Raw genomic sequence first — 12,990 nt, forward strand, 5'->3', positions numbered from 1 at the left:
CCACAATTTATGGATCCGATAAATTTAGATGTCCAGATGAATTGCTAGAACACAACCATTTTTCTTTACCTCTTACCTTCTACGGAAGGTGATTTAAGTTGTACGTAGTCTGCGGTGGTGTCTCAGGAAACAATCAGGAGAGTGTTAACCAGGTCCTTAATAACAGTGTTGGCCAACATTACATAACTTGTTTCGTTCCTAAAACTATCTTAGAGTGGAACTCTTTAACTTTACGTACAGTAAGGGCATCATCATCTAGATAGTAAGCGAATCTGATGTGTTACACCGATGGGTTGGTTGACGTTAGTTATACCTAATCTCCAAGTAGATCTTTGTGTGGCTGCAAAGTGAGTATTCATATTCTTGACAATAGTAAAAATGGAAACGCGCAACATTGTGATCCCTTCATTCTATAGGTGATCTGAAAAGCCGGGGACCAGGTCCGGGCAGACGTGCTGAGAAACCACCGTCTCGGCAGAGCTCACGGCCAGCACCGGCACGACCACCACAACCATCCGGAAACGACCGCAAGGGACAGCGGCCTTCCAGGGGTAGGGTATATTTGACCCAGGCACGGTTCTGGATAGGCTTGGGCTATCCAGAAACAAGCCTGAGCATAGTTCGTAATAAAACAGGGACTAACTAGGTCTGCTACATGTAATCACCCACTATGGCTACTACACAGCTTCTTTGTATGTTCAGTAGTATTAACTTCGAATTATCTCTCTTTAACAGCCACCATGTCCGGGCTAAAGAATCAGATGAGGAGCATGAAGACTACAATCGAACACCTTTGGAATCAGGTGAACGACCTGCAAAAACAGGTGAAGGGAAAAGGTAAGGCTAATAGTATCTTCTTGACACATAGTAAATAAATGATGGGAGAGACGTATATATAACATGCAAAAAAATTCCAACTGGTTTGGCTCTTAGCACCACAATTTAATTCTGGATCCGATAAATTCAAACGTCTAGATGAATTGTTAGAACACAACCATTTTTCGTTACTACCTTCTACGGAAGGTGATTTATGGTGTACGTAGTCTGCGGTGGTGTCTCTGGAAACAATCAGGATAGTGTTGCCCAAGTCCATTATAACAGTGTTGGCCAACGTTATATGACTTGTTTCGTTCCTAAATCTTTCTTAGAGTGGAACTCTCTTACATCACGTACAGTGTAGATAGTTTGCGAATCTGATGTGTTACACCGATGGGCGGGTTAACGTTAGTTATACCTAATTTTCAAGTAGATCTTTGTGTGGCCGCAAAGGCAGTATTCATCATATTGTTGACAATGGTAAATATGGAAACGCGCAACATTGTGATCCCTTTATTCTGTAGGTGATCTGAAAAGCCGGGGACCAGGTCCGGGCAGACGTGCTGAGAAACCACCTTCCAGGGGAATTGGCCCCGGCATTCGCTCCCGAGGAGGACGCCAGGAGGATATGTGGGGTGGTAATGACGAACCCCCACAAGGAGGTCCTTCTGGGATCGGTGGGATATTATCGAAGTTATTGAATCTGCCACAAATGTTCGGATAAACATATTTTCGATCAATCTTAAGTTGACCGCCAAAATTTAACAGCAATGGCGTGACGGCTGAGGAAAATCCTAATGATGGCTAGGAAAAAATACCAAATCACTGCAGCAAACTGAGCACCTTAGTCGCCAGGGTACATACTCCAGCACCCTCAAGCTGCACATGTTTCAAAAGGTTTTAAACAGTCTGGTATGGGCGGAACGTTCGGCCTTATTTGGCCTGTGATTGGATAGTGTTTTCGAGAGCATGTCAGCAATACGTGTTGGAGGGTAAATTTTGGCTCAAATTTAACTCAAATTTGGTTTGACCGGATAGAAAGATCTCAATGTTTGACTTGGGCTTGACGGCTTATGAAGTTTCAAATTAACCTGAACCTGGATTAGCAGATCGACTATAGTATCAGCCGTTCTTCGTTGTAACGCTTACGCGCCTGAATATGTTTACAAATAAAACACATTAAAGCATTAAATAAGACCTACGTGCCTTTTTTCTCACAAGCATCTACACTAAGCAAGATACTGTTATTATGACACACACAGAATAAACGTTTAAGTGATCTGAAACAAGGTCAATACGCACACGATTAACGGGAAAGTTGATGGTTGTCCATAACGATTTTTTTCAAATAGTATCCCAACAAAGCGTGTGGTATCTATCACGTGCATGACCCAAACAAATTAAGGGAAAAATTACCTATATCTAATGTTTCAGCATTATCATTATCATGATATATTGATAGCATCATTAAATCTTCGTACGTTGTCATATACTGAAAAAGTGCACTGATGATCTGATCACCGTGTATTGTATTAGCCATGGAATGTTTCCCACTAAAGATACCTGGCCCATCTGGGACGACGGATAATGATGATGAACGATATTATTCAACAAGTATCGATAATTTTGTTGGGTTCTATAATACGCTCGACATGTGTCCTCAAACACGGGACCTCCAACTTTATGTCCTGTCCGAGAGGACGTCCCAAACCGAAGTTTTGTACCCATTTTTCACCTGGAGACTTCCATGGATTCAAACCCAGAACCTTCAGTTTCTAACTCAAAATCCGTAAAGTAATCACAATAATCATTTGCCTCGTTCCCACAGCCCGAGTTTTACCGAACTCATTCAGAATCATAATCCTAGCTAGACTACGAGCACCCAGATATTATGAATCACCATGGGAAACAAAATAATAAGCGTTCACTGCTAATGACGTTTTCAAGCTCCCAAGATGATTATTTTGTGGAGAAAAATGTTCAGAACAAAGCATGTATTCAGGTTAACGTGATGATCCAGTAATCGCCATAATCATGGAGCAAATCAGTCAAGCCTTTTCCTGAAGGTAGCCAACAAACACCTTTGAAACTCTTCATGTTCATAGGACGGTATATAAACGTTCAGAAGTTAAGCAGTGGGGCAGACCTATTCCTAGATTTTCCACTGGCATCCGGAAAAATATTCAAAGTTTTTTTCAGTGAGAAGGAGAACTAAAAGACCATGGTCCCCATGAAGGTCATGGTAACCATGCTCTGGCTACTGGCCCTCCTGGAGACAGGGTGTCTTGGTGCTTCGTTCAATGCAACCAAACTCTCGGAGGCAATGTCAGACCAAGACATGTTTTGGAAACTGCCGACGATGGTGAATGAACAACTCGTCGGTCCGTCCGAAGCAGTGGGACCGCCGGCGGCAACGTCGGGTGACGGCAAGTTGCTGAAACTTCTGACGATCATGGATGAACGACTCGAAAAAATCACAGGTTGGTCTCCCATTATATTAGATGGCTTTGCTCGGATTACTATAGCTAGCCAAACCTAGAATTTTATTATTGGCTTCATCAGTCAGATTGTACTATAGTACCGAAGGTAATCGGTTTAGGTTAGAATTAGGCACCGTTTTGGATAGTCTCTGCATATCCAGAACGTAGACTTACCACAATCACCGCTCTGGATACCCGTGGACTGTCCAGAACCGTGCTTAAATACTGCAATATGTCAACCTATTGACAGTCGATTGGTTAAAGTAGCCTGGTGAACAGGCCGTCGTGGCTCCTCGAACTCTTCGGTGCTAAGAGTGTGCCTGTCAGCCAAGCCTCCCACCCTATGGGGTTTTTTATTAGGTCTATGGGACGGCAGTAATCAGAAATGCCGTCCAAAACGATAGACTGCCGGTGCAGAGGCCGTGTGGAACGAACCATAGGACCGAAACACTCCAAGGACACCCGCCCATAGAGATTAGTCACCACGCGAGGTTAATGCAGTTTGAAAGTTGTCTTTGATTGTTTAGCGCACAGGATTCAGAATGCTGAAAAAATTTGCCATAATTTTCTTGCATTGAAAGTAACAGATATGTTATGCCTACTATCTCCTATCTCAAACAGATAAGGTTGCAGAGCTGGGCAAGCGTATGGACGGCGTGGACAGCAAAGTAAAAGAGCTGGAGGAGACAAACGAAGAGACAGGTACAGATCTTCGTGTTTTAGCAGAGGTATATAAAAAGATATTCGTATGGTCAGCTAGGAATTCTAGTAAATTTTTGTGATATCCAAAAATCCTACAATCAAATGCAAATCTTGTGTACCTTAGTTCTGTATTTACCAAATTTTGTAATGTACGAATTGTCACAATTAAAAGTATAAACTTCTAGTGGCAGTTGTATTTGAGCAAATACCTTTTTACGAATAATATCACCCTACAGCATCCCATCCAAGTGAAATTTGGTTTTAGATTTTATACGTGTACAATGTCTGTGCTGTATGTAGTGTACTCTGTGTGAACCCAAACCCTGAACACACATATAAAAAAATTAAGCCTTAAAATATCTCTTCGTCTGAACATCAAAGTTCTTCATTCACAACCACTTGTATACTAGCTATAGGGCCGACGTTTCGATGATTATCTGTCATATTCATCATGGCATTTATGACTGGTTTTAATTGTGATCTAATGTGGTTCACTATGCACGGAAGCTAAGCGGCTGGTAATAGGAAAACTATGATTTTTAATCATTGACCAACCAGAGAAATCATTTACGGATAAATATCTCATATTTTTCTTAAGCTGCAACATTGAAGCGTATGGCTTTGGTCGAGGATGACGCGGACAGCAATGAGATAGAAACGGAGTCGAAATATGAGAAGAAAGGTACGTAACATTTTCTTAGTAACGGTAGATATTATAAACTGTTTTGCATAGGAATTGGACAAGATGCAAGTGTGGATATGTACATATAACATTCTATGCTACTAACTTACAAAGACTATGTAGCATGAAAAGAATGTGCTTTCACAACCAATGGTGGACGTTCTGATAAAATGCAGGACATTGCACAATTAAAATAAGACAATATGACATTGTGTACTGTTGATGTTGTGGTAATGCTGTATAGGGATTAACACGATGCATTCAATAAATGAATACAATGAACATACTTTGACATTTAACTTTTCCAAGTGTTGATGTTTTGAAGCCTAAGAGCAAGTTTATATAATTATATGCTTTCCCGTTTACAGATATCTCGGATGGGAAGAAAAAGAGAGAGAGAAGAAAGAAATTCAAGGAAAGGTAAGCAAGAGAAGATTGACACGGTTGCTATAAGTGTTTTCACTAAAGAAAACAATATGTTTAAGCACACCTTAAAGTATTCGTAAAAGGTCTGTTTCCTAACTTGTCTGACAAACCATAGCATTGAACAACCAGCGACCGGTTGGCAAAGTTTAGGTTTTGCAGTGGGTCCACCTTTAAGCCTCCAACTTCGAATTCATTAACACATTTGCTAGGGAATTTAGATGCCGGGCGACATCCGCCGTACGACCTTTGGATAGTAAGTTCGTATAGTATTAGAATCAGCTAGCTGTATTGCTTCCTTGTCGGTATTTGGTCCTGTCAAGAACAACTTAGTTCAAAATCACACAGCATTAAAACCTTACAACCACCAACGAAGAACACTGGCACAGTAACATATTGCACGTCATACCTTTTATTTAAACTTACACACCAACATGCATTCTAAAACTGGACTTGCGTACGGTCTTTTTCTGATCTTTTGTTATGTTGTTTTGTCTAACATTTAGGATTACCGAAAAACGATGTAGTAAACGTAAACGGTGCACCGATATACATACAACTTTTTTTTGTGTGTTCTGACGTCCACAGGGCCCCAAAATGGAAGAGCGCGAAGAATGGAAAAGAAAGTCAGAAACGACGTCGAGCGAAGTGGATGGACGACATCTTGGACGAAAGCAGTGAACATGACGATTCGGGACTTGATGATGACAAGATCAGTCGAAAGGAAAGCAAGAAACGACGTCGAGGGAAATGGATAGACGACATCTTGGACGAAAGCAGTGAACATGACGATTCGGGACTTGATGACAAGATCAATCGAAAGGAAAGCAAGAAACGACGTCGGGGGAAATGGATAGACGACATCTTGGACGAAAGCAGTGAACATGACGATTCGGGACTTGATGACGACAAGATCAGTCGAAAGGAAAGCAAGAAACGACGTCGGGGGAAATGGATAGACGACATCTTGGACGAAAGCAGTGAACATGACGATTCGGGACTTGATGATGACAAGATCAGTCGAAAGGAAAGCAAGAAACGACGTCGAGGGAAATGGATAGACGACATCTTGGACGAAAGCAGTGAACATGACGATTCGGGACTTGATGATGACAAGATCAGTCGAAAGGAAAGCAAGAAACGACGTCGAGGGAAATGGATAGACGACATCTTGGACGAAAGCAGTGAACATGACGATTCGGGACTTGATGATGACAAGATCAATCGAAAGGAAAGCAAGAAACGACGTCGAGGGAAATGGGTGGACGACATATTGGACGACATATTGGACGATTTGGGACTTGATGACGACAATTACAAGATCAAAGCACGGAAAGCCAATCGTTCACGCAAACGAAAGAAACCTTGTTGCTGGTAAATGTAAAGGCCTGAAAAGAACTGGGTCCTAAAATGACTCAGATATTGATGAGGAAAAGCGAGTTGTGATTGACAAATGAATGACAAAATTACGCAGTGCTTAGGCAGTATCGTATTTTCAAGCACATAAAAGCTTTGTTTTAGTTTTTAGATTCGGAACTGAAAGAAATGATGAATTATAGTACACTGAAGGGGAATTAGTAGATATGTAGAATTTTCTGCAAATGATAAGCTTTTACAAAAGGGCAATCCACCATGACCAAATTTCACCTAAAATGCATGGCAGCAAATCTAGCAAAATTATAGTGCCATTAGAAGACTTGTTCTCCTTCGTTTGTATAAGGCAGTGTCAAAATAATTTTTATCTTTACGTTATGATATAATGCACTGTGTGCTGCAGCTTAGCAACGACAAAAAAAAGCAACACACAAGTCGCACCACAATCAGAAATAAACCACAAACATGACATATTGGTTTCTTGTTATTATTTCTCTGGAGTGAGCATGTATAGTTGGCAATGCTTTATAAAGCTATTGTTATAAGGTCTGCATACAAATAAAAACCACCAGGAAATGTTTACTCACGATTTGGTTAAAACTTCAAACCTTACATATCATTCACCAATTGAACAATGTGGATATAATCAATTTTTAAATGTAAGCACTCTACATGCTTACTACCAGTAGTACTACTATCATTACTACTACTATTACTACTACTACATACTATACTATATTGTCTGACGTCGTGTACCGGACACATAGTGACAAAAATTACATTTTTTAACATTCAGATCTGATAATATAGTGATTTATTGTAACGCAAGCTTCCCCATTGAACAGACTTTTAAAGCTTATGTATATATTACTTTGCATATGTTACAAGCCAAATGTTTGGTAAAACTACAAAAAAACTGTGACGGATATATATTGATTCATCTTTATATTAATACAAAATCTGTCTTCCTATGTCAGTTTGGTGTTATGCAGCCTCTTCCTACTGCACAAAACTGGGGATTTTTATTGCAACATTTAATGACAAGACATGGTGACGGCACACTCACGTTTTCAAGTTCTAATTATGACACCGCCAACACAGAGGACAATACTCATTTGAATTAAGTGAGGAAAGTCGTTTAAAGTGCCTTTCCCAAAGGCACAAGATCGGTGGCATGGCAGGATTCGAACTCGAGACCTCGTGGTTCTGAGCCGACCACGCTGCCGTTACGCCACACGACACAGTGTTCTGCGTCTTTCGGTGGTTTATGTCACTTTTGAAAAATAACAGAAAAACTGTTTAAGCATCTTTTAAAGTTTTTCTTCACACCAACTTCATGTTGGGAAATTACGTGTCAAATAACTTGGCTTTTCATAGTTTTATCAGTCACGTTTGGGTTGGATCTTAGTACAATACTGAATAGAAACTTAAACAAAATAACCCGCGATGGTAGATTTGATTCAAATTTGATAAAAAAACACCATTCATTGTTCCCATGTGTGAAATCCGATCATACGGTGCTATAATCATCAGAGGCAGCGCAATAAATCCCACGGGAAAGCTAAATCAAACTTAGTACATGTCCATAATCTCCCTACTACAAAAATACAACACATGGACTCAAGCTAAGCTGTACATGGCCTTTGGACCTCCCACACAGTTCAAAGAACTTTGATTTCCTTTTACATGGCCTTAAAAATTCAAAGTAGATGCAAAAGCAAAGCTTTATCCAGTTACGTCAAAGACGCAGCTCTAGGTTGTTTTGAGTGAGGGTCTTTTCTAATGACCCTGCGGATACCTCAAAGTTTGGACCACACGTCAAGTAGATGAAAGTTTAAGTAGATGCAAAAGCAATTTTGTATCCAGTTACTTCAATGACGCAGCTGAAGGTTGTTTTGGACATTTCTTAAACGTGAAGGTCGTTTCTAATGGCCTTGAGGATATCTCAATGTTTGGACCACACGTCAAGCAGATGAAAGTTGAAGTAGATGCAAAAGCAAAGCTTTATCCAATTACTTCAATGACGCAGCTCTAGGTTGTTTTGAATCCTTTTTTAAAAGTGAAGGTCGTTTGTAATGACCTTGAGGATACCTCAGTGTTTGGACCACACGGGTAGAAATTACTACAGAATTAAACTGTTCATATGATGACGCAAATGCACGACGTTTTGATAACATTTAAAAGAAGCAAGCGCGGACTACGACTAGGTTTGATCTGTTCCTGTTTCAGAGAAACTTGACACAAAAGCGATGGTTCGTTCTTACACCCTGCGGGGTGTTCTCTGTGGGTTGGTCTTCTGTGCTTTTGTATCCCTGGTGGTATCTGCTCCTCAAGCACAAAGGCAGAGTGTCTCAAAGAAGAAGATCGCCGTGCCACCAGAAAAAAAGGCTGAAGATGACCAGCAAGGTAGGCAGGTTTCTTTTGTAATGCTACAAAATCAAAATAAGGCTAAAACTATTCCCTGAGAGCCTCATCTTTGACGTTGTGAACAACTGTCAAATATATAATGTAGTTTCAATTTTATATTGCAGACAGGTCGTTTTTATTTGATTGGTTATTCATTTGTTCACCGGCTCGTTTACTTTTATTTGTATGTGTGAAGACATGGTCTAGATAAGTATATGATGAATTTTGTCCAATCCTCAGAAAATAAATGTAAATGACAAAAATAGTTCTGCTCGTAGAGTTTTATTTTGTCACGGGTTAAAGGGTCAATTATCAGTTTCCAACGTGTAAACGAAGTTTTCATACCTTTTTGGAAAATCATTGTCTATGTGGTTTGTATTAAGAGTCAGTGAGCATTCGATCCTTTTGCATCAACAGGCCAGACCCTGGAGGAGATCCTCGACTCTCCATTGGATAAAGTCGACCTCGATGACAACCTGCTAGCAAGGTTTGTATCCTATCAATTTAAATATTCATCTCTTTGATATTAATAAACCCTAGACCCATTGATATAAATTGTAATAAACACCCCTTTTTATGTTTTAGCATATTCGGGTTTAGTTATTTACTACGTAAAGATGCCATATTAATTTGTCAGTCAATTGTGCTAATGCTAACATTCGGTAATCGTAACAATGCATTTGCTCGAGGCTGCCTTAAACATAAGTTAATTAACTCATAGAAGCCCTGAAGCCGTGAAAATACCTTTTTCATTTTTCCAAACAGTTTGAAGCCACTGATCTACGGAGAAGGTGGCGTACAAACGTCAGATGACGAAGAAGAGGACGACGAAGGTGCCGCAGAATCATCTGATGAGGAACAAGAGGAAGAATCAAATGAATCTCTAGAGGGCGAAAAGCGTGGTGGAGCAGGGAGAGGAAAGGGCAAGAAGAAGAAGGGACAGAAAAGTAAGGGTCGAGGGAAGGGACTGATGAAACGTAGGGGATTTGATCCTGAAGACTCCACTGAGGATGAGGGAGAGAATGAAACAGACGCAGGCAACAAGAGAAGGGGTCCTCCAGAATGGCGAGGGCAAGGGCGAGGGGGAGGCAAGGGCCGTTTTCAAAAGAGCTATGTAGGTGGGAGAGGAGGCAAGCAAGATATGGAGGATCCTGAGGACGAAGACGAGTCAGAGGAAGAAGGGAGAGACAGTGGTGAAAGAGGGCGTGGTAAACGGGGTTCCAAGGGTAGAGGAGGACGTGGCCAAGGAGGCTTCAGGGGCCGAGGACGTGGCCAAGGGGGCCCAAAGGGCAGAGGAGGGCGTGGTCAAGGAGGCGACGGGGACGAGGAAGGCCAGGGGGGCCCAATGGGTAGAGGAGGAGGTTTTAGGGGCCGAGGACGTGGCCAAGGGGGTCCAAAGGGATGCCGTGGCCAAGAGGAAGACGGGAGCCAAGACGGATGTGGTCAAGGGGGTCCAAGGGGTAAAGGGGGGCGTGGTCAGCGGCGTTCCATGGGTCAGGGGGGACGTGGTCAAGGTGGTCCAATGGGTCAGAGAGGACGTGGTCGAGGGGGTTCCATGGGTAAAAGGGGACGTGGTCAGCAGCGTTCCATAGGCCAGGGGGGACGTGGTCAAGGAGGTCCCATGGGTCAGGGAGAACATGGTCAAGGTGACTTCATGGGGCAGGGGGGACGTGGTCAAGGAGGCTTCATGGGGAAGGGGGGACGTGGTCGAGGAGGTTCCATGGGCCAGGGGGGACGTGGTCGAGGAGGCCCCGGGGGTAAGGGAGGACGTGGAAAAGGAAAAGGACGTGGCCAACAACGCGGTGGCCGAGGGCGCAGCCAAGGAGGTCCCATGAATGAATAAGGCTAAACCACAGGATGGCTGTGCCAAGAAGAAGCATAGAAGAATCAGGAACACATTTGACGAATAGGACCGAACTTGGCTTCTAATCCCTTGTGGTATTGGTACAAATGAATGCAGGAATAAGACGATGTTGTAGAAACTTCAGCTTAATAGAAATTAGAAATGGCAAGCAGGTATCTGAATGAAATGCAAGAGGAGAAAACGACTATTAGATTGGAGAACGTATTAGGACTTTCTATCTATGACAACTAACACTGGCGTGGACACCTGCCTTAGTATGCTTTCATTTCAACCATGATGTCTACAATCTTTAGCAGAAGAAATTAAAGCTGTAAACGCAAAACATTTACTTGTGTCTGTGTGTACATGTATATGTGTGTGTGTGTTTAACACAGTGCATCAACCTACGGCTTTGGTTAGTATTTATGTTGGGAAAATCTACAGCTTAGAGAATCTAGTAATAATAAAATATAAAATGGTCAGTAGACCATCAGATAAATATGACAACCCAGACAACAGTACACAATAGATAGGGACATAACATAGCATAGACATGATAATAAAACATAAATTACCTTATATACACTTAAAAAATTGAGGTCTGCAATAACTATCATATGAAAAGCATAAAGTGATGATGATGAAACATTGAAACTAGTCTTGTGGGGTCGTGTGGTGCACTGGCAGAGTGCTCGAGTCGGAACCAAGAGGTCCAGAGTTCCAGTCCTGACATGCCCCCGATCTTGTGCCCTTGGTAAAGGACTTAACATGACTTTCCCCACTTAAGTGAAAATATTGTCTGTCCTGTATATTTGTTTCTATGTGTTCGACACAACACCATCAGCCAGTGTCTCACGTGTGTTGTACTGTTTTAATGTCAATATATGAAAGTAAAATTAAACTAGTCTTTAATATCTAGATTATATAGATAACGACAACAGTACACAAAGATTAGCCTCGAGATAAGATATGTTTTTTGGTGATATCAGGTTGAACGATTGCAAGACGCAGGAGATAGACAAACCAAGAGAGGGGCACAGAGAGGGGTGGGGGGAAGAGAATGAGAAAGATTCGATTCAAGGCAGTGTGATATTTTTATCATAACGTATATTGTGACATGAGGAAGAAAAGACTAGAGAAAAGAAGCAATGGTAACTGAGCACGTTGGCTCCATACTTATCTACACCATTATTGTTGATTTGCTAAGTGAGATGATGATGCACATCTTTTTTGATACTTACGAACAAAGATTTTAAAGGTGCAGTTGAGACTCAATGACCTCTCGTGGGAATATTCAGGACACGGAAAGTCCTTATCTTATAAAATCAACACGCTCAGAAGTTAATCATGTTTTTTTGAAAATCAAAGCAAGCTTTGAATCTGGCCACCGGAGTAGTGGGAAATTACTTCTGCTGGTAACATTCACTCTACATAGAGATAGATGTCCAAGGACAGCATTTCGTGGGAGCTTACGTGCGTATCCCATGGGAGAGAGAAACATTCTAACTTGATTTTAATCTTTGTACGCAATTGCAATTTTGTCCCTGTTGGTCCAAGGACACCACGGCAAATTTAATTTTACTTGAAACCTAATTCACAATGTTGGTTGATGAATATTTTGACTACAATGTACAAGGTTGATTGATGGAGCCGCAGGCCTATAGAACAAAGCCATGCCTTTTGTGCTGAGAGCTTGAGGTAGGAGGGAAAAGGGTAAAACATGGGATTTGTTTTTGCAAGAGTAGAAAGCAATCTAAAATTACGTCAAGGACACGAATTAAGTTTCAAACCCAGACAGGTAACGTATTAGATTTACAATTCTCGAGAACCATTCATAATGGCCTTTGCAAAACACACACACACACACACACACACACACACACACACACACACACACACACACACACACACACACTACTACTAGTANCGAGGACGTGGCCAAGGGGGCCCAAAGGGCAGAGGAGGGCGTGGTCAAGGAGGCGACGGGGACGAGGAAGGCCAGGGGGGCCCAATGGGTAGAGGAGGACGTGGCCAAGGAGGTTTTATGGGCCGAGGACGTGGCCAAGGGGGCCCGAAGGGTAGAGGAGGGCGTGGCCAAGGAGGCGACGGGGACGAAGAAGGCCAAGGGGGCCCAATGGGTAGAGGAGGGCGTGGCCAAGGCTTCAGGGGCCGAGGACGTGGCCAAGGGGGGCCAAAGGGTAGAGGAGGGCGTGGTCAAGGAGGCGACGGGGACGGGGGTCCAAAGGGATGCCGTGGCCAAGAGG

At 42.2% G+C, this 12,990-nt stretch overlaps 2 protein-coding genes across 2 annotated transcripts in view; both read left to right on the forward strand.

Moving 5' to 3' along the window:
• Positions 1-3,037: 3,037 nt before the first annotated feature.
• Positions 3,038-6,481, forward strand: LOC109482278 (trichohyalin-like). The gene is made up of 5 exons (XM_019784965.1): positions 3,038-3,296; positions 3,918-3,998; positions 4,597-4,680; positions 5,049-5,100; positions 5,692-6,481. Exons 1-5 carry the CDS (start codon positions 3,038-3,040, stop codon positions 6,479-6,481), a joined length of 1,266 nt encoding a protein of 421 aa, XP_019640524.1.
• Positions 6,482-10,504: 4,023 nt separating this feature from the next.
• LOC109482279 (U3 small nucleolar RNA-associated protein 25-like) overlaps positions 10,505-12,990 on the forward strand; it is a 3,280-nt gene continuing 794 nt past the window's right edge. Inside the window, exons 1-2 of the mRNA XM_019784966.1 lie at positions 10,505-10,695; positions 12,681-12,978. Coding sequence (XP_019640525.1) covers positions 10,505-10,695; positions 12,681-12,978 — 489 coding nt within the window. The remainder of the gene's footprint in view (positions 10,696-12,680; positions 12,979-12,990) is intronic.

The sequence above is a fragment of the Branchiostoma belcheri genome, unplaced genomic scaffold (genome assembly GCF_001625305.1).
Source record: "Branchiostoma belcheri isolate BF01 breed outbred unplaced genomic scaffold, Haploidv18h27 scaffold6, whole genome shotgun sequence".
NCBI lineage: Eukaryota > Metazoa > Chordata > Leptocardii > Amphioxiformes > Branchiostomatidae > Branchiostoma > Branchiostoma belcheri.

What these genes read in the sequence shown, in the direction of transcription:
- LOC109482278 (XM_019784965.1), top strand. Translation starts at nt 3,038, where the DNA reads ATGGTCCCCATGAAGGTCATGGTAACCATGCTCTGGCTACTGGCCCTC. An exon ending in GGAGACAAACGAAGAGACAG is followed by an intron (nt 3,999 to 4,596) that starts GTACAGATCTTC and finishes ATTTTTCTTAAG; the next exon opens with CTGCAACATTGAAGCGTATG. An exon ending in GTCGAAATATGAGAAGAAAG is followed by an intron (nt 4,681 to 5,048) that starts GTACGTAACATT and finishes TCCCGTTTACAG; the next exon opens with ATATCTCGGATGGGAAGAAA.